Source organism: Hyperolius riggenbachi, chromosome 1, assembly GCF_040937935.1.
Source record: "Hyperolius riggenbachi isolate aHypRig1 chromosome 1, aHypRig1.pri, whole genome shotgun sequence".
NCBI lineage: Eukaryota > Metazoa > Chordata > Amphibia > Anura > Hyperoliidae > Hyperolius > Hyperolius riggenbachi.
In genome coordinates this window covers 54,978,823-55,006,016 of record NC_090646.1, presented here as the reverse complement: position 1 = coordinate 55,006,016, position 27,194 = coordinate 54,978,823, and the positions used below count along the sequence as shown (strand labels likewise).

General features: G+C 42.0%; 1 protein-coding gene across 1 annotated transcript in view; it reads right to left on the bottom strand.

Moving 5' to 3' along the window:
* VAX2 (ventral anterior homeobox 2) overlaps window positions 1-25,882 on the bottom strand; it is a 174,827-nt gene extending 148,945 nt beyond the window's left edge. The window contains exon 1 of the mRNA XM_068274425.1: window positions 25,627-25,882. Coding sequence (XP_068130526.1) covers window positions 25,627-25,882 — 256 coding nt within the window. The remainder of the gene's footprint in view (window positions 1-25,626) is intronic.
* Between the last annotated feature and the right edge of the window lie 1,312 nt (window positions 25,883-27,194).

Genomic DNA, 27,194 nt, shown 5'->3' with positions numbered 1-27,194 from the left:
AGGTCGGCAACACACGAGCAGATAAGGTACAAAGACAGAAGGCTGATTCGGTAACCGGGTACAGGCAAGGTTGGCAACTGGTAGGCAGATAGGCAGAGGTACCGAATCAGAAAGCAAGAGAGAGGTCGACAGAGCAAATGGTCATAACAGATATAAAGCACAATCCTAGTCTGAGGTGTGAGGTCCTTGGTCTCGACACCCGGGAACTAGTCTAAAGAATAACACAGTATCCTATGCTTGGGTGTGAGGTCCTTGGTCTCAACACCCTGGAACTGGTCTAAGGTATAACACAGCAATGACACAGTAATCCTAAGCTTGGGTGTGAGGTCCTTGGTCTCAACACCCGGGAACTGGTCTAAGGTATAACACAGCAATGACACAGTAATCCTAAACTTGGGTGTGAGGTCCTTGGTCTCAACACCCTGGAACTGGTCTAAGGTATAACACAGCAATTTCCACTATGAAATGCGATCGCGATTGCGATCGCGATTCCGATCGCGATCGCAATTGCGTTTCAATTTCCACCATGTGATTGCGATTGAGCTACTATACTCATTAGAGTCCAGCTCAATCGCATACAAAACGCAGCAGGACAACGATTGCGCTTTGACCAAAATCTCATTGCAATCGGATCGCACTAATGGAAATTGCTGCTGCAGTTTCCATTAGTTTAATGTACCTTGCGATTTGCGATCAGAAGCAAATCGTAAATAGCAGGCTAGTGGAAAAAGGCCCTAATCCTAAGTTTGGGTGTGAGGTCCTTGGTCTCAACACCCTGGAACTGGTCTAAAGTATAACACAGTAATAACAAGAGCGTAATCTGGCTAAGTGTGAATTCCCAGGTCCAACTGGTTCTAACACACTGTAGGATCTGACTGTGGTCTGAGTGCTCACACGTAAGTATTCACAACGGCAGACAACCAGCAACTGACAAGCAAGATCTATATATACTGCAGCGCTCCGCAGCGCCGCCCCCAGCCGCTCAGCCAATCAGGAGTTCCGCTGGGATCAGCTGATGGTCCTGATCAGCTGATACCTCTCCTGTTGGCATAAAGGTCCTGTCTCCTGGCGCGCGCGTAGCTCTTCATCTGTGTGTGCTAGAAGGCCCAGGCAAACCAGACACATGTTGCTGTGCGGAAACCGCCGGTCTGAACACGGAGGCAGCCGCCCCGCCGCCAGACCGCGCAGCGGCATCTCCGCTATTCATTACACACGCAAACTGTTTTTTGGAAGCCAACATCCTCCATTTTATTGCATCTGTTTTCATTGCAAGTTGTGTAACCTGCCTATAATTAGACTCTGCACATCCATGCTGCTGGTCAATCAGATGCATCCTGCCTTGAGAAGCACTGCCACCTCCTCCTGCTTTATAGAAATGTAAGTTTACTTATGGCTAGCTGCATCCATGTGCTATTTCAGTTTGCATTTATTTTTGATCTGAGTTGAGGGATTAGCACATAGTATGCATCTGTTTTGAATACAAGGTATGTATTTAGCCTCTAGGGGGCTCTGCACGCCTCTGTTGGTAGTCATTTCAGTTGCAGTCTGATTAAAGCAGCCCATACACTCAGCCGATTTTCTGGCCGACCGATCGATCGCGATCGATCGATCGATCGATCGATCGCAAATCGGTTGGCCAATCGACCGATCGACGGCCGATTTCGATCGATTTCGATGGATTTCCATCGAACTAGCAGGGTGGAAAATTTAGGTCGATCTGATGAGATTGCTTATCAGTTTGCATTGGCCTTAATGGAAATCTGATGGCAAAAAATGCCATCAGATCGAATTTCAACAGATTTCAAACTGAAATCTATTGGAATTCTATCCTGGTAAAAAATGTTCTAAAAACGCATCAGATAGATCATCAGATGCATTTCTTATCTGTCTGCTGCCAATCTGACGAGTGTATGGGCACCTTTAGAGCGCTGCCAATTTCTCCCTGTCCCCCCAAAAAAAATTCAGAATGTAAATCAGGGAAAGGAAAGATTCTACAATGAGCAAACATCCACTTAATAATCTATAAATTAATATTGTAAAAAAATAAGCAATTTTATTAATTGTCATTTGCACTGCAGTCCCTCTTAAAGCTTCTAAAGTCTAATGACTAGCACTAACCTCTCCCTCTCCATCTCCTATTCCTTCTCTCCTAATCTACACATAACCCAATATAATAGCCCTAAGGCCTCTTTCACAGCGGGACGTTGCGTTTGATGCAATGTTAAAGTCGGACAACGTGCCCCTAACGCAGCGCATGTAGGTTATGAAATTGGACCTTATTTTGCACTGCGTTATGTGTCTCTTGGTGCGCCAATTTTCTTCGCATACTGATGGAATGAAAATGGCGCATTACTGAGCATGTGCAACACAACGCAGCAAATGTATTGCTAAATGCATAGCATGCAGCACTGTCTAAATATTGCTCCACGTTACACACAACGCAACGTGTGCACTGTGAATGTCGCATAGAGTTTGTATTGCTGTGCTTTAGTCTGCGTTATACATTTTTATAACGTGCGACTTTAACGTCCCACTGTGAAAGAGGCCTAAGGCTCGGTTCTCCTTGCATGAACGTTCCTGCTGAGTAAGTATTTTGCCGCTCAGAGGAATGCAGGAAGTAGATCCTCCTGTTAAAAAATAGGATTTGCTTTCTCAAAAAATCAGATCGCAGATTCTCAACTGGCTTAATTTTTCCTGGTAAATGGATGTGTTGCCCATAGTCAACAGAGTGCACACTGAACTGGTCCACTCCACTCCGAATGGGAATGCTGATGTGGGAACCGAGCTTAATCAATACTCGCCGTTTGTTGTTTACTGGGGCATAAGCCTCAGAAGCCCAGTACTCCTTTTTGTAAAAGTGTGCACACTCATATTACTACTGATGCCCACAGGGAGCAGGACTTTATCCGATGGACAACATTTCAACTAGCGATGCATTCTGTTGCCATGGAGCAGGGACAGGGCGTGGCGCATAATGGAGCAGGAAGGGAAAGGAGGGAAACAGTGGGGTTGGCCTGCACTGTGCCAAGATAATCCGGAACTCTCCGCGATGCATTGTGGTGCATGGAGGCCACTGTACACACATTAGACTCTTGGCAGAGATCCCCCCAACAGGTTATGCATAATATCAATAATGTTTCCATGACAGGTGATCGGCAATAAGAAAAAGAGGCAAGTGCAACCCTGCACACAAATGATAGGAGTCTGAATGTAGATTGGGTGCTTAGACAATGCGATGTACAACTCCACCGCCAATAGTCAATCCAAAGAACAACAGATGGCACACCAATAAGTGGTAGTATGCGATTTTATTGTAATGCAAAAATCATGATTCAATGTTTCGGAACGACCATGCGTCCCTTTATCAAGGAATTACAATAAAACCAGTATCTACTGATCCATAGAAACTGCACTCACTAACAGGCGAGGTGCAATGCCTCCTGGCATCTAGCACTCTGCTGTGCAATCGCCAAGTGTGAACCAGACCTCACAGATTCCATGCAGATAGAGTCCCAACTAGAGTAGAACCTGAGACTCTACCACACCACACAACAGAAGGCAAATAGTGAAGGTAATGCATTACACAGCAATAAGTAACGCAGCTGTATGGGGAGGGCATTTTGGCTGATGGATTTCACTATTTTAAGCATTTAACTATTTTATGTACAGGATCTTCTCAAAAAATTAGCATATTGTGATAAAGTTCATTATTTTCTGTAATGTACTGATAAACATTAGACTTTCATATATTTTAGATTCAAATACACACAACTGAAGTAGTTCTAGCCTTTTATTGTTTTACTATTGATGATTTTGGCATACAGCTCATGAAAACCCAAATTTCCTATCTCAAAATATTAGCATATTTCATCTGACCAATAAAAGAAAAGTGTTTTTAAAACAAAAAAAGTCAACCTTCAAATAATTATGTTCAGTTATGCACTCAATACTTGGTAGGGAATCCTTTTGCAGAAATTACTGCTTCAATGCGGCGTGGCATGGAGGCAATCAGCATGTGGCACTGCTCAGGTGTTATGGAGGCCCAGGATGCTTCGATAGCGGCCTTAAGCTCATCCAGAGTGTTGGGTCTTGCGTCTCTCAACTTTCTCTTCACAATATCCCACAGATTCTCTATGGGGTTCAGGTCAGGAGAGGTGGCAGGCCAATTGAGCACGGTAATACCATGGTCAGTAAACCATTTATCAGTGGGTTTGGCACTGTGAGCAGGTGCCAGGTCGTGCTGAAAAATGAAATCTTCATCTCCATAAAGCTTTTCAGCAGATGGAAGCATGAACCCACTTTTGAACCAGAAACAGCGGCAGAAGCGCCTGAACTGGGCTACAGAGAAGCATCACTGGACTGTTGCTCAGTGGTCCAAAGTACTTTTTTCGGATGAAAGCAACTTTTACATGTCATTCGGAAATCAAGGTGCCAGAGTCTAGAGGAAGACTGGGGAGAGGGAAATGCCAAAATGCCTGAAGTCCAGTGTTAAATACCCACAGTCAGTGATGGTCTGGGGTGCCATGTCAGCTGCTGGTGTTGGTCCACTGCATTTTTTCAAGGGCAGGGTCAATGCAGCTAGCTATCAGGAGATTTTGGAGCACTTCATGCTTCCATATGCTGAAAAGCTTTATGGAGATGAAGATTTCATTTTTCAGCATGACCTGGCACCTGCTCACAGTACCAAAACCACTGGTAAATGGTTTGCTGACCATGGTATTACTGTGCTCAATTGGCCTGCCAACTCTCCTGACCTGAACCCCATAGAGAATCTGTGGGATATTGTGAAGAGAAAGTTGAGAGACGCAAGACCCAACACTCTGGATGAGCTTAAGGCCGCTATCGAAGCATCCTGGGCCTCCATAACACCTGAGCAGTGCCACAGGCTGATTGCCTCCATGCCACGCCGCATTGAAGCAGTCATTTCTGCATAAGGATTCCCGACCAAGTATTGAGTGCATAACTGAACATAATTATTTAAAGGTTGACTTTTTTTGTTTTAAAAACACTTTTCTTTTATTGGTCGGATGAAATATGCTAATATTTTGAGATAGGAAATTTGGGTTTTCATGAGCTGTATGCCAAAATCATCAATATTAAAACAATAAAAGACTTGAACTATTTCAGTTGTGTGTATTTGAATCTAAAATATATGAAAGTCTAATGTTTATCAGTACATTACAGAAAATAATGAACTTTATCACAATATGCTAATTTTTTGAGAAGATCCTGTATTTTACCATTTTATGCATTTTACTTGTTTATATATTTTACTATTTCATTAATTTCCCTATTTAATTAATTTCTGTATTTTACATATTTCACTATTTGGGAAAACGATTAGGGAGGAGAACACAGATTTAGAATTCTGAATTTCGTAATCTCAACTTGAAAATTAGGATTTTGAGAAACAATCCTGAGAAATAACTTCCATAAGTTTTGTAAAAGTTTGTTCAGACCTTCTTTTACCTAAAGAGCGAAAAAACAACACATTTTTTGGATTGCCAAATTAGCAAGATTCAGAATGCATTCAAAATTTGTGCAAAACTTCAGAATTTTGGCAGATTCTGAATTCCCCAACCCACACAATTAAAGGGGCACTACAGCGAAAAACTGTAAAATTTAAAATATGTACAAACATACAAATAAGAAGTATATTTTTTCCAGAGTAAAATGAGCCATAATTACTTTACTTCTATGTTGCTGACACTTACAGTAGGTAGTAGAAATCTGACAGAAGTGACAGGTTTTGGACTAGACCATCTCTTTATAGGGGATTCTCAGGGATATATTTATTTTCAAAAGCACTTAGTGAATGACAGTTGCTCTGTCCAACTGCCAAAAAACTGTGTAGCGAGCAGGGAAGCCGGCCAGCATCATTGTATAAATCCTTTTTAGGGAGTATCTTTATAAAGAATAAAAGCCTTGCTGAGAATCCCCTATGAAGAAATAGACTAGTCCAAAACCTGTCACTTATGTCAGATTTCTACTACCTACTGTAAGTGACAGCAATATAGGACAAAAGTAAAGGTAATTTATGGCTCATTTTACTCTGGGAGAAATGTACTTCTTATTTGTATGCGTTTTAAATTTTAAGATTTTCGCGACACTTCCTCTTTAAAGAAAACCTGAATTGAAAATTAAAAGTTAAAATAACCATACACAGGTCATACTTACCTCCCGTGTAGTCTACTCCTCAATCTCTCTCTCCTTTCCCATGTCCTGTTTGTCCATGGTGATCAAGGGAATTCTCTGTCCTCCATTTTGAAAATGGTCATTACCCCATAACAGCTTTCTGGTCATCACACTGTTAAACTGCCATATCGCCCACTTGAGCCATAGGAAAACATAGACATTACTTGGCACATCAGTTGTCCTCTCAGCTATAACTGACAGCAACTGATAAATAACTGACAGCAACTGATATATTTCAATTCTGACAAAATGTTGTCAGAACTCGAAGCAATCACTGTCAGAAGAAAATGGTGCGCTTCTGAGAGGAACTGATGGCAAGGTAACTATGTAATGTTCATTTGAAGTTACCTCATGTGTTTATTTTAAATAATTTTACTGAGTACAGGTTCTCTTTAAGTTAAAGGACAACTGTAATGAAAGGATATGGAGGCTGCCATATTTACTTCCTTTTAAGCAATACCAGTTGCCTGGCTTCCCTGCTGATACTCTGCCTCTAATACTTATAGACACAGACCCCAAAACAAGCATGCAGCAGATCAGGTGCTTCTGACATTGTTGGCAGACCAGACAGGATTAGCTACATGCTTGTTTCTGGTCTAATTCAGACATGACTGCAGCAAAAGAGAGCAGCAGAGCTGCCAGGAAACTGGTATTGTTTGAAAGGAAATAAATATGGCAGCCTCCATATACCTCTCACTACAGATGTCCTTTAAGTTCCAAAAATGTACTGATCCCCCTGCCCGCCATTCTGCAGAAGACAATGGCATCAATTCACTAAGATCATGCTGGTGATAATATTGTATGATATGACACTGCAGATCTCGCAGGTCTGGACATTTGCAGCACTGCGTAAAATGTTGGCGCTTTATAAATACAATAAATAAATAAATACATTTTTAGATCTTTAAAGAGGACCTGTAACTAACAATCCATATAGCAGAACATGAAAAGATTTTCTAGATAACAATGTCAGTTAAAGAGACTCTGTAACATTAAAAACCTCCCCTGGGGGGTACTCACTTCGGGTGGGGGAAGCCTCGGGATCTTAATGAGGCTTCCCACGCCGCCCTCTGTCCCACGGGGGTCTCGCCGCAGCCCTCCGAACAGCCGGCGACAGACCCGACTGTAGCTTCAATATTTACCTTTGCTGGCTCCAGTGGGGGCGCTGTGGCTGCTTTCGGCACGGAAATAGACGGAAATACACGATCTCAGTCGGGTCCGCTCTACTGCGCAGGCACCGGAGACTTGTGCCTGCGCAGTAGAGCGGACCCGACGGCGATCGGGTATTTCCGCCTACTTCGGAGCCGATCGCCGTCAGAGCGCCTGCGCAGGAGCCAGGAAGGTAAATATTACGTCACCGCTGCACGGAGGGCTGCAGCGAGACCCCCGAGGGACAGAGGACGGCGTGGGAAGCCTTATTAGGGTCCTGAGGCTTCCCCCACCCGAGGTGAGTACCCCCCAGGGGACGTTTTCATGTTACAGTTCCTCTTTAAGGCTCGTTCAGACTAGAGGCGTTTTGGGGATTTTTTAAGGACAGGCGATTTGTACAAATCACCCTAATATCGCTTACACTATGCTTTCCAATGAGATAGTTGTCACTGGGGCATTCCGTTTGCTTTCCGCTGACATTAATCGGTGCATGGACCATTTTCCGGGCGATTTGCCCTGAATGGAAGGTATAGGAAAAAACGCAAAACACTCACAAGATCGATTTGTGCAGCAATTATGTTTGTGTTTTTAAGAATAAATGCATTGTATTTATTATTTTCTGGATCAAAGAGTTCACTTCCTGACTTGCATCAAGGAGTGAATTAGAAAAACGCTCAGGAAAACCGCTTACAAAAATGCTTAGCAAAAACGCCCAGCGCACAGAAATCACTGGGAATCGCAAAACAAAAATGCGATTGGGAAAAAAATCCAACATGATTCACCTTGCCAGTAGTAAAGACGGCAGCATCACTGATCAATTTAAGAATGTAAATCGGGGTGAGGTAAGTATAGTATATGTGGACAAACATTCACTAAATAATTTAGCAATTAACTACTTCCGTACCAGCAGTCTCTGCCCCCTTAAAGAGACTCTGTAACAAAATTTTCATCCTTATTTGTTATATCCCATAAGTTCCTATGCCTGTTCTAATGTGGTCTGGCTTACTGCAGCCTTTCCTACTTGCACAGTGGCTGTGTTATCTCTGTCGGGCTCAGGCAGTCTGGCTGGAATGTGCTGTGCTGCTTGTGATTGGATAGAAGCTATACACACCCTCTCCACACACCCTGCACACTCTGTATGACTCACACACTGAGCTACTCTCAGCCTATCACTTGCTATGTCTTTTGTTTGTAAACACTGCATAACAATGGCAATTACAAGCCAGGATTGCAGCAGGGAGAGGCAGAAACAGCACAGAGGGGCCCAGGAGAACATAATGAATAGAATAGTATGCTTTTTATTGTAAGAATTGTAGAGTACAGATTCTCTTTAAGGACCAGAGACTGCTGGCACGGTAAAACAGCGCTTACCGACAAATCACCGCAATCTTCCGCTGCCCCCCCCGGTCGCGCTGTTCTATCCCTGCTGCGGGTTGCTCTCTCTGCTGTGCCTAATGACGGCAGAGCACTGTGCGCCAGTCAGGAGACTCTTTCATTGGCTCCTGATGATGTCAATCAATGTAAGCCAATGGGATTGGCTTACAGTAATGACAGGGCCAGGAGCCAATGAAAACGGCTCCTGACCGGCTCACACAGCTCTGCTGTCATATAGACGGCAGGGCGAGTGGTCTGGGACAGGGAGAGAGCGGCGCGATAGGCGGGAGTGGCAATACAGCGCGGCGATGAGTGTTGAAATCTATGTCCAGTCAGATCCCCGCAGCCAGACGCAGGACATAGATTTCAACTGGGTCAGTTCGGATACGGTTGATATTGTAAAAAAAAACAAAAAAAAAACGTTTTAATCATTATGTTATAAATTAATTATGTTATATTCAATTACGTTTGTCTTGAACCCTTAAACTGCCGCTGACATCTATAGGTGTTCTGCGTTTTCGGTGTTTTCACATCCATCTGCCACAGACTAAAAGCTTTTTAATACAAAACTACTTCCCACCTGCAGGGAACTTCTATAGGAATTTTTGTGTCCCCTTGTTGGCTCAGTTCCAACTTTCTACCTTACTTGAAATATGCAAATAATTTTAAGTAGATGCAGAAATATGCAAATGTTACTGCCAATCTATGCAGTTTGAATATGGACTAGGCAAATGCTTTTACCGCAGGATTTGATCAGTCCATTTTACAATAGATTTTCATAATAATGAGTATAATTCTGTATGATAATAATTAGCATAATTCTCAGTCGTCTCAAATTAATTAGCGCCTCAATAACAACCCTACTGACTCATTTGGACTTTGGTACATGTAGATTTGGGTAAGACATTTGTTAACCTCAATACAAATGTAGCTGGCACGGGCAGGTAGCTTTTGTAAAAAAAAAATTGCTGGCAGTCTAAGGGTTAAAGCAGAGAATAGTATGTTATGTGGAACAAGGTCTTCTGTGTGAGTGACCTGACTGCTGCAATGTCAATGTATGTAGCCTGACATCTGTATTTATACAGCACCAAAACCAGAGGCGGGACAAGGTCCTCCAGCACCCAAGGCTGAGACACCAAAGTGCGCCCCTCCATCCCTCCCCCCCAGCCGTCACACACTGATTGCTATCAGGCTAAGAGGCGCCACAGGGCCCCCAACACCTTATTCTCTAGTTATCTGGCTTGTAGTCACTGCCATGTATCCCCTTTTCTTATTTACATAGTTACATAGTTATTTGGGTTGAAAAAAGACATACGTCCATCGAGTTCAACCAGTACAAAGTACAACCCCAGCCTGCTCCCTGAAATATTCCTGTTGATCCAGAGGAAGGCGAAAAAACCCTTACAAGCCATGGTCCTATTAGCCCCAAAAGGGAAAAAATTCCTTCCCGACTCCAGATGGCAATCAGATAAAATCCCTGGATCAACATCATTAGGCATTACCTAGTAATTGTAGCCATGGATGTCTTTCAACACAAGGAAAGCATCTAAGCCCTCTTTAAATGCAGGTATAGAGTTTGCCATAACGACTTCCTGTGGCAATGCATTCCACATCTTAATCACTCTTACTGTAAAGAACCCTTTCCTAACTAAATTTCTCTCTGCTTCAAACACAATAGGGGAATGATTGAGTTGAGCTGAGCGAGTTGTGTGCCCCCTCCTACATTGTGCCCTGAGGCTGGAGCCTCTCTCGCCTCTGCCTCGGCCCGGTCCTGACCAAAACACTACACTTTGCGGAGTAGCCGAAACCATTCTTACCGGGGAAAAGCGCAGGAAACCCACATTTGTACAAAAACCCAAATCACCACTGCGGGTGCCGAACACAGACTCCAGTGCTGTAAGAAAAATGGAGATAACTACAGAGACAGCAAGAAGTTCTGAGTCAGGACGATACCATTTATTGGCTAAATTAAAAGTATATATAAGAGTAAGCTTCCGGCCCATGTAGCTTCATCAGACTGATTCCTGTATGCTTACACGACAGCTTTATACAAGTAGATGCAAATAACTTCAAGTTGATGCAAATGTATGCACATTTTTATGCACATTCATGCAGCTTGAAAATTAACCAATCACATTTTACCTCAGCAGGATTTGGTTGGTTCATTTTCAAGACGCATAGATTTGCATAAAAATTTGCATACATTTGCATCAACACGAAGTTATTTGCATCTACTTGACCATCACTACATGCAACATCAAAGGGGATACATGGATTTTTTTATGAAATATGTCATCATGATGCATTCATTGAAATAAAACATCCAAAACAGGGTCAGAGGTTGTTAGGTGATATATTACAAACCCTTTGTTTACTAAGTGCTCACACAACTGAGACTGTGACACTGCCAGGCACACAGGTATCGTAAATTCCTAGTTCAAGAGTTTGTTCAGTTCCTCTGGGCTGAGAAAGAAAAATAATTGTGACATTAAACATCATCCTCATACAAATTTAACCACTTGAGGACCACAATGGTAAACACCCCTAAAGACCAGGCTAATTTTTACTAAAATGGCTACTGCAGCTTTATGGCCAAGCTGCAGGGCCGCACAACACAGCACACGAGTGATTCCCCCCATTTTCTCCCCACCAACAGAGCTCTCTGTTGGTGGGGTCTGATCGCTGTCCAGTTGTTTATTTATTTTTAAATAAATATCTGTGTGTTTTTGTGTCTTCTTTTTACTATTTGTCTTTCTTTTTTTTTAACAAACCTCTCCCCACAGCCAGCCAATCCTGGCGATCGGCTGTCATAGGCTTCTGCCTATGAGAGCCGATCGCTCTCTAGTGCCCCAGGGGGACAGCCGTGTGACACTGATCGCAGTGCTGTACTATATGTAAAGACGCCGATTTCACCGTCTAACAGTCTCCCGAGCCACTCGGAGACTGAAGGCGAGCAGGAGATGTGCGCGCAGCCTGCGTGCGATCTCCTGCAAAATAGAGCCCCAGGACTTGATGCCAATTGCTGTTAGGCAGTCCTGGGACTGCCGCCGCAGACACGTACATTGGCGTGGAGCGGTCGTAGAGTAGTTAAGAAATTGGTATCCTTGTTCCTTATTGGCAGTTGCAGGAACAAAAAAATCCAACATAATCTAGCTTAAAGGGCACCTGAAATGACATGAGGCACAATTAGATAAACATGTTAATATATAGTACCAACCCTACTTAGAACTTGCTTGGTTTTACGTTTTCATTGCAAAACAGTGATTTATCTTCACAGTCGGAGCACTCGGAAGGCAGCATGTGCTCTCCTGAAAACTAATTAGAGACTATAAAAACGTTTGTGTTTTCGGTCATTAGTTCTCTGTGTGGACTGAATGAATTACAGTCACGTAAGGGTGATGTTAAACGTGACCATCTAAAAACTGAGATTTTCAGGCCTTAAACCCAAAATAAGAATCAGAAACTCCAGGAAAGATCTATCTAGGAGTAGTTCTACAGATATAATTACTTTTCTCATAAGTTTATTTTGGCTTCAGCTGTGCTTTAAAACTGAAGTAATCGTCTTTATTTTGAAGTAAATGGCAGCAGTCATGTGACTGTCGCGCCTCATCACAATATTCCCTGGTGGGGCTGGCTGTCCTGTGATATTTTCTGGAAGGGGCCAAGGTGACTCTCAGTAACTTCCCCTACCAGTCAGGAGTTGAGATGGAACCTGGCTAAAGTGTCGTTCAAGCTCCCTCCCACTGAAGTCAATAGAAGAGGGAAGTCCCAACTCTGTGGTTGGAGGGTGGGGTGGGGTGCATAGTTCTGGCTGCAGGCTTCTGGTGGGGCCTGACAGTTTTTGGAAAAGAATAGCAGCAGTCATGAGACCATGACACTTTACATCACAATAAAAATATTAACAAGTTTATTTTTATAAACTTGCACTCAAATTGCTGGTATCATCAGAGGGTCAGAAAGGGAGTCATAGATTAATACAATGCTTTTCTGGACGGGGCCTTAGGTACTATACCTCCTTCCAAGTCCCAGTAATGGCCCACCCCCTAATATAAACACATTAAAACATACAGCATAAAATACCAGTCCTTTTCCATGTACAGCCCCCACAACATAATGCCACTCTCTGGCCACACACGACACAATAAAATGATCAAATTTTAGGGCAATTCGATAAATATAATCGATATCCCGGAAAAAAAATTTCATTCGATTTTCATTCCCCTGAAAAATTCGATCAGATTTCCCTTTTTTTTATTGATCCGGAATGCTGGAAATTTTTCTGCAATTTTTCTAAAGATTGTATGGTGTGTGTTAGATTATCAATATATTAATATATACACCCTAGCAATTTTCTCAGAATTTACAATCATTTTTATCATAATTGGGGATAAATTGAGCATACGTGTGTGGTACATTGGTCATATTTTTGAAATGCTACAATCAGTCAGAAAAATTGATTGCAATTCTTGAATTTAACAGATATTTAAAAAATTGTATGGTGTGTGGCCACCTTAAGGCTGGCCATGCCCTAGGCGATTTAACTCATGAATAATCATTGTGATTGAATATGCTATCAATCACTAATGCAAACATTGCTCGATCGACTTCCGTATGCAATCCATTGATTCAGTTGGTCGACCAGGATGGAAAATTTTGCTTGCTCGGCGGCAGGTTGGGAGCGCGTCACTTGTGGCATTCAGTTCTACGACTGAAGCAGAGTAACGGTAGTACTCTTACCTGTCCTTGTGGCGTGTGTCCTCCCATGTCCAGTGGTTTACGTCATACCGCGGATCTCCTCCACCCCATGTCCTCACCTCTTCCCGGTCATGCGGCACAAGCTGAAGTTTAAACACTAGAGGTCCAGGAGCATACACGCCAGACCTCTAGTGTTTGAACTTTAGCTTGTGTCACATGACCAGGAAGAGAAGAGGACACAGGGAGGAGGAGACAAACGGCATGAAGTAAACCTCCGGATACGGGAGGACAGGCCTGGCACAGTGTGAAAGTTCTACTGCTGGGGGTAACACAGATGGGGGCGACCTTGGTGGCGAGGCAGGTGGCGGAGGCTCCACAGATTTTCAAACAATTTAATTCTTAAATTGATTGAAAATCTGTGTGCAGTTTGTGAGCAGCCAATAGATCCCACACTGATTAGACTGGATCTGAGAGGGATCTATCTGATGGACGATCTGTTGGCCCCCTCTATGAGGTAGCGCCCCCCCCCCCTCCACACACACACACACACACACACACACACACACACACACACACACACACACACACCCAATGACCTCCCTTTCATTACAAAAAAAAATCTATCCTCCTTCCATGTAATAGTAATCCCCTTTTACAACTCCAAAATACTCACCAAAGTATAGTGCCAGAATTTCCAACCCAAAGCAGCCCTGTCTGTGGCGTAACTACTCAGGGCCGGAATAAACCGTGTTATGTAATCTTGGTGCCTGCTGGGATGCATAAAATGAGAAATAAAATCACAAGATGCTTTTACATGGAAACTAAGGTAACCTGGAAGCATCAGATATCAAAGGATGGATGATGAGTGGTTACTGTAGGGTACTCAACTTTTCACATCCCTCTTCTCCTTTTCAAAGCACTATAAAAATCCTGAGATGCCAGTATACTACTCCCTCTGTATAAATCACTTGTGAGGCCACATCTGGAATATGGAATACAGTTTTGGGCACCACACTATAGGAAGGATATCAACATACTTGAACAGGTACAAAGATGGGCAACTAAATTAATCAGAGGGAAGGAAGATCTCAGTTACTAAGAAGGGTTGCCCCCTGTCCCGATTTGGAATGATCATACAGCACCCAACAATTTACTCTGCTTCATTTAATATTCTCACATGACATGCTGCAGCTCAACACAATAGCACACTGGCTACCTCTGAGTCTGTGACAAACAAACTGCTCACCGTCAGCCACTCCATTCCTCCTCAGTCAGGACAGCAGTGCCACCTCCTTCCTTCTGCTGTGCACGTCAAATGACATTTTGCTAACTAGTCCAGCACATGAGTTCCCAGACAAGAGATACACACACACACGTATATACAGTAGAGGCTCAGTTATCCGGCACTGACAAATCGGCTGATGCTGGATATGTGTGTTTTCCTCGTTACTTGAGACTCAGTATAAAAATAGGCATAGCTATACCTCACTCTATATACATATCATGACCTCTGTATTAAATGTTAAAATAAAGTAATTGAAAGTACATTAACCTTGGGAGACCTATGAAACCCAGTCTTTAAAGAGAGTCTGAAGCCTAAAAAAATGACCTCTTTTTAATAGCCAGTCCTCTTCAGCATTAATTCCATAGCTGAAAGGCCGCATCCACGCGGCAGAACGAGGTTTTATCCTCCTAAACTCCCGGGGCAAAAATCCACGACTTTCGAGGTTGTGGATTTTGCTGCCCGGGGGAGGCAGAGCTTTGCACTGTAGCTCTGCCTCCAGTCCCCGCCCCTCTCAGTGAAAGAAGATTAAGAGGAGCGGAGATTGACCCGAGTAGAGGCAGAGCTACTGCACAATGCTCTGCCTCTACCCGGAAGGAGCCCCAAATTTTACCTGGGGAATTCGGGGTGATTAAAGCCTCATTCTGCTGCAGGAATGCAGATTTTCAGCTATAGCATTAATGCTGAAGAAGACTGGCTATTAAATACAGGCTCTGTTTGGCCCTCTTATAGCTTTTTATGTCATGATGTCTTTGATATCTTATTTTAGAGGGCTATTGGGGTGTTTAAATATAGATAGCTTGGTTGGGCATTATGTTTTAACTTTTAACAGGGATTATAGTGAAATCTTTCATCATCATTAAACAATTTTTATTCTATATGGAAGTCTGTATACTTAAGTATACTTAAGTGGATCCGAGATGAACTTTTACTCATTGCATAATTGTGTTCCTTTCCTATTGTTTATAGGGCATTCCTCAAGCCAAATACTTTTTTGTTTTTGTTTTAATACTCTAATTCCCTATAAACGAAATAAGCCCCATTCACAGTTTTCAGAGAGCCTTGGCAGTAGCAAGGGCTCATGGGAGCTCAGTCTGGGCAGGAGGAGGAAGAGGTGTTACTAGCCAGAGATTTCAGAGGGGAGGAGGGAGGAAGAGGGGTATTAGTATTAGTTTTTTTTCAGTCTGAGTGCTGATGGTGCAGATAAGCCTGCCTCTGTGTAATGTTTACAAACAACATGGCTGCTGTCATTGTATCACAGGAAGAAATAATCATATTCTATTAAAGCAGTCTAAACTGTACATAAGATACTTGTTATAGTTAGTTTTTAATCTCGGATCCACTTTAAGGCTGGTTTCACACCAGGACATTGCGTTTTAGGGGGCGTTAAGGTTGCATAACGTGCCCCTAACGCAACGCCTGGTGTTCTCTGATGTGGACGTCAGAGTGAGCCGCGTTGTGCAGCTCACTCTGGCGACCATTGATGCCGTGATGCGTACTCTTGGACGCATGCGGCATCATGTGGTCCCGCCCGGCCAATGGCCGCACAGAGCGGCCGCTCCAGGAAGTAAACACTGCACGTCACTGAGTGCAGTGAATATTAATTAGCCATGTGCCTGGTCGCTCTCCGCTTCTCCCCAACGTTACTGAGCATGTGCAAGCAGTCTAACGCGGCTCTACCGCTTATAAAGTACTGCATGCAGTACATTGTGTTATGGGGCAGCGTTACCAAGTAACGCAACATGGGCACTGTGAACAGCCCATTGATTTTCCATTGCTGTGCGGTGGGGTGCGTTACAGGCTGCACTAACGTGCGCCTGTAACAACCCACTGTGAAAGCAGCCTAAAGAGACTTGTTAAAATCATGTTTTTATTTTAAAAACCTCTTAAGCATGTTTGCACCAACTAAAACGCTGCATCCCCGCGGCTGAAAACTAAATTAATCACCCGGGGCAAAAATCCACAACTTTTTTGGTCATAGATTTTGTTGCACGGGGAGGCAGAGCTTTAAGCTGCAGCTCTGCCTCCATGCGTGTCAATCTGCGCTGATGGCCGCCTCTCCCCCGCCCCTCTAAGTGAAAGAAGACTGAGAGGGGCGGGGAGAGGCGGAGATCCGCGCAGATGGACGCCTGTAGAGGCAGAGCTACAGCCCCAAGCTCTGCCTCTTCATGGAACTGCTCCCCGCAATGTGGCCCAGGGAGTTTGGGGTGATTAATTGAGTTTTCAGCCGCGGCGATGCAGCGTTTTAGGTGCTGCAATCATGCTAAAGAGGTATTTCAAATAAAAACATGATTTTAGCGACGCTTCAGAGTCTCTTTAAGTGTAAGTTCAAATTTCTGATCACACTTTTACCTTTTCTTTTCTCTGGCTTTTGAAGGTGGTTGTAATTTTTGTTTAATTGTTACTGGGACTTTCGAGACTTTTCTTGTACACGGTCTTCTGTCTATTATATTGTTATTTTCACTACAGCCCTTTTGTACACTAAATTCATCATAGGGCAATACATAAGCTTGACAGGTGAGTTTTTTGTCCCTAGGCTTGTACAAAGGACAAAGGGGCATAAGCATTATTATTATTAATTAGTAATTTATATTGCGCCAATATCTTCCAGAGTGCTTTATAGAGAACATAGTCTTGTCAGTTGACTGTCCCTCAGAGGCGCTCACAATCTAATCCCTACCATAATCATCTGTCTATCAGTCTAGGGAAGCCACTTAACTTATCTGTATGTTTTTGGGATGTAGGAGGTAATCAGAGTGCCCGGAGGAAACCCACACGGACAAAGAAAGAACATACAAGCTCAGTACAGATAGTGCCCTGGCTGGGATTAAAACCAGGGACCCAGAGCTTTAAGGCATGAGAGCTAGTAACCACTACACTACTGTGCTGTGCATGGAGGGGGAAAAGGTTTTGCCATCTATTTAGGAAGAGGTTCTTAATAGTAAGTAGTTATGACAAATTGAATATATCTGTGTTTAAGGGAGGCTTAGGTGTTTTCATTGCATTAAAAGACATCCACGGCTATAATTACTAGGCTATTCCCGACAGAGTTGATCCAGGGATTTTACCTGACTGCCACCTGGAGTTGGGAAGGAATTTTTTACCTTTTATGGTTTATTGGTTTCCTGGTTGAACTTGATGGGCAGATGTCCTTTTTTAACCAAACTAAATACCATTTGTATTCAGCACCCCATTCAACAAATTTGAGTGCCAACAACAGATACATTCCCAAAACAGATGTGTACTGTATCCACCAGAGGGTTAGAATGTAGTCCCCGACTTACGAACATACGACTTATAAACTATCCGCCAATACGAACGCACCAAAAATGTGAAATTTGATTCTGAAGTCAAAAAACATTTTTCAAATATACCTTTGGTTTTTGAGAAAAATTTTTTTTAAAAATCCTAAGAATTTTTTTTAAACTGGTAAAATTACATTGTGGTACACTGAGGGCACAGGGGGACAGAGGTAAAACAGTGGGAGGGCAGAGGTGGCACAGAGGGGGACATAGAAGGCACGGGGGAAGATAAGTGACACAGAGGGGGACACTGGAGGCATGGGGGACAAAGAGAGGAGGCACAGGGGACAGAGATGGCACAGTGTTTTGACTTATGGACAGATTTAGGTTAAGTCCCTATGTTGTTTATTAACTAGACACAGTAAAAAAATATCATTTATACCCAGTAGTAGTAACCATGTGAAATAAACTTTTAATAAGTGCTAATTCCTGCAGTGCAACATTATAGAACCTTTTCTGACCCACTTACTGACCCTTGTAGCTTCACGGGGGTTGTACAATGGTTTTCCCAGGCTGACAAACAGTGGAGAACATACGTGATCAAGCGGACTTGATTTGGCTTGGATCATGGAAAGTTGTCCACTATTAGGTGTTCAAATTATTCTATTCTCTCGTGGACTATATCGGACCAGAGTGAGGTTCACTGACAGATTCGGTAATTAGCGGTTATGCAATTTCTGTCCTGCGCTCACATCTGTAGCGAGAACATTTCTTTTAATAAAACCAAGTCAACTTATTGATTTTAAGAAGTTCTTACGGAGGGCACAAGCACGCAACTAGTCACACAACTGTAATTTCACTAACCATCCAGCATCCATGTTATCATTCAATAGGACCTAGGTGAAGACATTAACCTCTTACTATATACATATGGATTAAACCGAAGCAAAGTCTGCAGGACCATTTATGTTTTCCATGGATCTCCAGCCCTTGAGAACATTAAGAACACATTGTCTTATGCCAGACCTGGGCAGCAGGGCGACAATGCAGTTAGAACGCATATATTTTTGATGATATCGGGTATGAATCTCAGCCAGGACACTATCTGCATGGTCTGCACCTTCTTTTACTTACATGACTTTCCATCCACACCCAAAACCTTACAGGTGGATTAATTGACCTTCCCCTAAACTGCACCTAGACTACGGTAGGAACAAAACTCTAGAAGCCCCTTCCAGAGACAGATAGTGATATGAATTGTTTAATATACTCGATAAAGAAATGTGGAAATGGTGTCACAGCTACGTAAATACATACTACTACTATTAATAATAAAAACTGGGATGTTGCCGAACTTGCCGTAGGGTAACACAGCAGCTATGGCTGGCAGAGGCATAGGACTTCCTCTATCCTATAGTCTCTAGACAGTTTCCTTTGAGAGCACTCACGATATTTTGCACTTTATGTACTATGGTTGCACACCATGTACAAGCCTAACATTCCTTGTCCCCACCTAAATATAGGCTAAATTCTGCCTACACACTAGAAAACAATACACCACAAAGAGGTTCTTGCAATGACAAACAATAAAAAGGGGATCAAAAAAATCTCAGATAATGAAGTAAAGTCCCGGCTTATTTTAATTAAGCTTTAGATACGTTATGCATAAGATTTCGGGGTATCTTAACTCATGGGAAGTCTGCTGTGTTTATGAATATATTTTCTTACAAGAGCACAAATGTCTCAAAAGTGCATTCAGAACTTTTTTTCATAAATAATGTTAAACGCCACCCAAAATATCACATCATTAAAGCAAAGTATCATCGTTCTAGGCATATTCACCGGATGGATATTATAATCGGGGTATCATGCACAAATCTATTTGATCAAACTGATATATTATTTTTAACCAATGCTTTTTTTGTGTGTTTTTTTTATTATGAGTTTACGGATCAATACATTATCCAATTTGTTTTGAAAATGCAACACGAGCTTAAGGATTATGCCCATTAGTCAGGCACAGCACAGACCATTCGTAAAATCAAACAATTATTACTGAAAAATATTTTATAGCATGGGCCACATGAGGGTTTAAAAGCAGAAAAAATCCCACAATTTGAATATCAATATATAGATATATACACACACACAAAAAATATATAACCGATTTATTATGGGAAGCTATGGCAAGCCTAAAGTAAGTCTACAAACATGAGAAAAATGCAGGTTCAACAAGCTCCATACAAGTTGAAAAACTTTGTGTTCTGTCCCAACAACCTCAAAACTGATGGATAACTATTTTTAAAAAAGTTTTCTGCATGTGAAATCAGACTCAACATATTCAGCACTTGTTTGTTAGAACCTCAGAAAGTACAGTTCACATCAAGCTTTTTTTTTTTTTTTTTTTGGCAACAAGATATTTCACCCCTCCTGGTAGCAAAACCATGTCAGTCAAAACAGTAAGAGCCTGTGGATTGCTTGCCTCTGGCATGTTGTATTGTTTTGATATGACGACTGCCTTAAACATCAACTTGAGCTGTAATATTTCCTCTGGGTTATCGCAATAATCTTAATATCTGAAGTAACTCTTGTCTCTCTGATTAGTGTGAAGATGTTTTGCAATCATCTCCTTTTACATTTCCCTCAGCTTAAACTGGACCAAAATACACCCCAAGGCACAGAGTATTATATTTCCCAGTCTTGAATATTGCATAGTAGCCTTGTGGTCATTTTTAAGGTAAATGTGATTATTTTGGTATATATAAAACTATTTAACTCTATAGAAAACACTAGATTATACTTTTATTCAATATGCGGTTTTATCAGTTTTCTTGTTTACTGCAGTCGCCTAGAGCATTAGAATTTCAAACTGATAATGATCTCAGCCCAAAACCTGCCCTGGCGACATATATTTTGCATAATTAAGTAGGCGTCTATACATAAAGATCTATCATACTGACATGTTTTCTAAACACAGATAAGAGACTTAACACACAATAGTCATTTTCCAACAGAAACTTGTTTACATTTTTTTTTTTTTTTTTAGTTTTAAACCTTGCGTACACCTTCATTCAGTCAATATGATATAAAAAATACTCGTAAATATAATTAGTTCAAATTATAATGTTATCAACAACGCCATAAAGATTTGCTTGTATAGAAGTGAAATGGTCACTATATTGCTTTTAAATGAATATATTTTCCAAATCTAGCTTTACAGAGTTTTAAGTGCAGGACGTGCTTTAAAACTAAAAGCCAAAAAACACACTAAAATAGTTTAACTAACTTATAGCAAGTAATATTTTCTGCTGGTGCGTAAGATCATTTAAGTACAAGTCACTATTATGATCTAAACTTGTAAATGTAATCATTATACACCCATGTAAATATATATATATATTTTATTATTATTCATAATTATCATAAGTAATTATTATTACTATTAATATAGTTCTTGGTTCGACTTTTATCCACAGTGATAAATATTAATTCATTCAATTATTTCTTATTCTAATGCCTGACCCTATATAGACATATGTACTCCATACATGTCTAATGTGCCCGGGAAAAAAAAATTAGCAGTTAGCATTACTGCACATGATAATATTAACCACTACTCTATTGTATTTCTCTTCCCATGAACTTTGCGAAAAGATAAAATATATGTCCTGGCCACCAAGGGCATTGCAAAGGAGTTGACTTGGGTATGATGGGTCCACCATTTTGTTAGTGTGTGGAATGCTGAGCAGCAAAATGGTGGCTGTCACGATGATGACACTTCCAGTTACTGATCGCATCGCCATGCTGAACGAGCTTGGCACGTGACCTTTTTTTTTTGGGGGGGGGGGGGGGGTTGCACTTCCTAAACTAAAAAAAATTGGCTTGATCCGTTAAAATTTGATAATTTAAAAATGCCCTTTTTATTTCATCTGTAGTGTGAACTATATTTTTACTTACAGGAATCAAGCATTGAATTACCATACTTATTTGTAGTTGTAGCCATTTTGTCAACAAGAAGTGTCAAATATGCCACAGATGGTCTCTATATATAGCAATACATGGTTATGAGAGAAGATCACATTTTACTGAACGTACATAAAACATATATGGATATGCGTGCCTGTGTACACAGTACATATCGTGTACATCCCACTCAGAATGCACGGATGGCTGTCTATTTCGATATAGACATTTTTTTTAAAGCCGTTGGATATATAATGTCAAAAGGCCCAGGTGTCTCTCTTTTTAAAATTCTGAAAGCTATAAAAATTCAAAAATACACTTTCCAATAATGTATTTTACACCTGAGATTTAGTGTAGATGTAATCTTGGGGCGGGGGGGGAGTCAAGCACTGAGAAACTTCAATAAAGAGGAGATAACAGAGAACAGAGACATCCTATAATGAAACATGACCTATTTCCTAGCTCGCTATGCTATATTTACCAAGTTGCACAGCGATATCATATATGCAAAGACCAGATGGAAACAAATGAGCCATGGTTTGACATTCCCAATACCCTCGACAAACAGTTAACTTCCTTGCACTTAATTAAAGAGTGTGGCTAATTATAAAGCTGCAACAACTTGTTAGTACAATGCTTACTGTGTGTCACATGATCAAATTATCTTACTAAACAGCTCTCTCCCCTCCTCCCTAGCAGAAATGCTAAAAGCCTCAAAAGTTCCAGGTAAAAGGATGGCCGACACGAGGTTAAGACACGAGAAATTGCTGATTTTTTTTTAAATATTCAAAAAGAACATTAAAACTGTAAAACGGATGGCGTATGCCTCAAGAAGCTGTTTTTGGCAAAGTGGCATTTAAGGCCGCCTTATTTGTTGGTGAACTTAAGCTGACCTCCCTTCACTACAAGGTACGTGAGGGAAATGGTGACACCCACAGTTAGCACAGATGCAGATCTTGGGAACACGCACTGTGGAAACAAAAATTAGATTCATTTCAATATATTTTTTAAGTTCCACTTTTACATTAAGTTCAATCATTCGTGGTAACAGGTCACAAGATGCACCTCAATCCGTCCTCTGTTCTGTAAAATGTTTTGCAAGACTGGCCCATTGTCAACAGCAACATCAATATAGAAAATGACTGTAAACATCCATATAGCTAACCACAGCCATTACTAGCATCCCGGGGCTATCATCGTTCCACCATTTCTCTCCAGCCCGAACCCTCTCTATAATTTCTAATAATCACCAGCCTTCCACATATAATCTATTTCTCCGTCTTTGTGCTCTTACAGAAATAAGTGTTTGGGAAACCTGGCTCGACAAGAGCCCCGAGTCCTCCAGTGTTTTAGCAGCGATTGCTTGTGAAATTACAAGCTTCCCAAGGCAATCTGCTTGTATACATTGTTGAAACAATCCACCAAGCAAGGCATTATGGCTGTCAATCTAAATTTTCTGTACTGAGAGACCCCTACAAAGGCTTCTGCCATTACCAGTGTTGTAATTCTCAACCGCTCGAGAACCCCCCATTACCAGGCAAGAGCGAGTTACATCTGAGGCCGGGCAAAATGGACTCACACAAATTCTACGCTGTCTACTTGGCTAGGTGGTGTTTAAGTTCCATGGGATTTATTTGGGAGGGAGGGAGGGTGTCTCATTGCAAGCGTATCACCCAGAAAGAAAAAATAAAGTAAGCATTATGCATGCACACACGTATAGACATGTCTGTTCACAAATTGACATGTAGTCCTGATTAGTTTTTATTTCCTACTTTTGTAATGCGTAAAAAGTTCCAAATCCATGATCTGTTTTATCTGTGTGTGGGTGTGTCTGTTTATCTGTCCACGGATCTGTCTGTCTATGGCCCTTCTATTTATCTACAGTATATCTATTTCTGTCCACTGGTCTATTTTTACTCTATCTGTATAAATGTCCATCCATCCATCTTATTCACGATCTATGTAACCATCTGTTTGTCTATCTTTCCAACAATCCATCCAACCATGCATTATCTATCCCTCCAAATAGCTATCTATCTATCTATCTACCCATCTATCTATCTATCTACCCATCTATCTTACAGTTAAACTAGATCAACGCATAACAATGAACGCATATTAGGGAATAAATATATGCGTACACTCGTACCTTATCGTAAAAAAAGAATAAAGTTCTAATCATTTTCTGTTGAGCAGGACATGTCCACAATGCTCCAATTGTTATCTATAACCTGAACAGATACTTTACAGCTTTTAAACATAATACTCCACCAAACAACAAGCAAATACGCAAAAAGAGAATCTGTTGGCTGTTTTTAGGACTTAAAATACCTCAAGCTCTAAAGTAGTACAGTACAATGAAAAGACCAAAAATAATACTGCTATGACGAAACCATTATGCACAATAATACACAGATAGCCCACTATGCTAATTTAGAAGCCAGCCCTCTTTTTGATACGTGTTTGCAGTATTACGGTTTTTGTTACAAAAATACACTACTAAATCTACTTTAACTTGCACGTGTTAAAATATATAAGTATTGAAACACTGAAATTAGGGAGGGGAAAAAATGTGCTTTACTTAGCGTACAAAAAATATGTTTGTTGTGCGTGAAATCCTGAGAGTAATGCAGAGTGAGCTGCCTGTAGTCTGGGTAAGTGTTATTGATTTTAAAGCAAGTGCTGGGATTATCGCCCTCAAACACTGCAGGAGTAAAGGCTGACGGAGTGACTATTCAGCACTCTTAACAGTTAGACTGTTTACAGTGGCATACGAAAGCCTGTGAGCAATGGGCACACACAAGCCCTCAGACACAAGGCCTTGTCCTGTTTGTGTTGCCCGTTGGTGGAACAATAAAGTTATCATTATCTACACATTGAAAAAAAAAAAAGAAATCAAACAGAACGCCAGAATTTTTGAAGAGAAAGAAAAATATTTAACGGGGAAAACTAATAAACTAGAGTAAGGACAGTAAACGGATGATGTCAGGGGACTTAGAGAGGCAGTTTCTAAATATATCCTGAGCTACGTCGCATTACCGCTCGCTTGGGCACCCAGTACGCTCATCCGGGAGCGTGGTAAAGCTGTGCAGTGTGTGTAGCCTCAGTGTGGTACAAGATACAATTTGCACATACAGGAAACGCTACTCTAGGGCAATATGTACAGAGGAATGTCTCCAGCTTTGGAAATGGAAGAGCCAGCCTCGTTACTGCAGCTTATGCATATTTCATGCTTTGCTATAGTCGAGTCAGAAGCTATATGTATCTATACGGTGGCTGACGTAGAAAGAGCTGGACACCAGATGGGAAACAATGACAGGCATTGTGCTAAGCTGGGAGGTTGTGATAGCTGTTGATTCACAGTTTGCTCTGGGGGCTAAACAAGGAAAAATATCAAGCTCTCCACCACAGTGCAGACACTAGGGGAACTCTTAGGACATTGCTGTCGTTACTACAATCACGTAACTTCCACACGAACGCTATGACAAGCAGAGAGGCACCTGCAGCCAGGAGGCTTCTGAGCCTCCGATAACATCGTACTATATTGGCTTATTAATTAAAGTGATTGGTGTACAAGAGAGGGAACAAAAGAGGTCCCTCACAGCCGGAAGGATAAGGTTATATGCTTATGCTCACCCATCTCTCTCGCAAGCCACCATTCATTGCCTGTGTAATGCTGCCAACCCATTCCCTTCGTTAACCCCCTCTTCCTCATTAAATCTTTACCTCTGACCAGGATCCGTCGGCAGTAATCAGCTTCTCCTGCGGACTGAGTGTCCTGAGCTTCCTCTTTGGACGATCCCGGACTAGAGGTGGAGGTCACGGGAATGTCCTTTATGCCGTGGCTGCGCAAGGAGCACTCCAGATCGGCTTTGCTTCCCTTGTCTCTCAGTCGCTCTGCGCACGACGTGGCTGACTTGCCGCACAGAGGGCTCCTCTCTTCGGACACTCCATCGCCCATACTAGTAGCCTGATCAAACATCAGGCTGGCCCCCCCCTTTAACCCCTAAGCTTGCCCCCTCCCCGTCCACACCAGTTTGAGAAAGCCGGTAGGAATATAGAAACAAACACACCACGATTCACACGGGCGGCAGAAGTCAGAAGCCAAGTGCATGTAGGGCATCAGCAGAGGTTCCGTACAAGTACTCCACGTAAGGTCTCGGCATGGTTGCCACCGTACACAAATGCGGGGTCCCCTCGGCAACCCCGGTCTTTCTTTTGAGGGCACTGGTCTAGATGCTCCCAGAGAGGAGTTTTAGAACTGAATGATGAGAAATGGAAAAGAGGCATATATTATGCACTGTAAAGAGTCTAGTTGAGACTCTCGTATGAAGGTTGATGCTTGGGTTTCTTCTTTCTTGCTATTTTTTTTTCCTCTTCCAGCCAAGTATAAAGGATTGTGAATGAATGAAAGAAGGCGTTCCAAGTTGCTTTTTTTTTTCTTCTTCTTCCTTTAAAGAGTTCAGAGTTTGACAGCTCAAATATTCTTCTTCTTCTCCAACTTCTGCAGTCCGTAGAGCCCCATATGTCAGAGCAGGTAGTATTCCAAAGATCTGATGTGATGCTGATCTTATCCCAGACTCAAGCTCTCCTTTACATTCAGTCTGACAGGTTGGACATTGAAATATGATTGCGCTGGTAAAAGATCAATACTACTTAAAAAATATACATATATATATTTTGTAAGGGAAGAAGGAGGGGATGGAGGGGAGGGCATGGGGGGCAGAGGGAGGGGCGAGGGAGGAGGGAATGCCAGATTAGTAAAGCCTTGTCTATATGTTAAACACTTCCCTCTCCCTCCTACTCTGCTGTTTTCCAGATAAGCTTAGGAAATACCTTGGGATCTCGGCTACATAAATGCATCTGGTGGAAAAGGAGGTAGGTAGGAGGCATTTTTAAATTGAGTGCTTAGTGCAACGCAATTTCCTGCTGGTGAAATGCCTGCAATTGATTGGTAAACAAAGGGGCTATTTAGTGGCTGCCACTTGTATGTACATAAAAGAGAGAGGGCTGGAGGTAGTAAGCAAGGGACTGGGTGTCAGATAATGAAAGAAATGGCATATCCTAAGGTGGTGCGTAGCAAGTTTATGTCTTAGTGAGCCTTGTACAGCGTCGCCGTAGGTGCCATAGCGCAAACTAAGGCTAACTGTGTTACGCGGTACAGATAGCTATATTACATATATAATAATACAGTAGAAGCATTATTACGCATTTATATAGTGCAGACGTTTTCCACATCGGTTTGCGGAGCTCACTGAATAATTCATGTCTCGGTGTGTGTGCTGTGTGTGCGT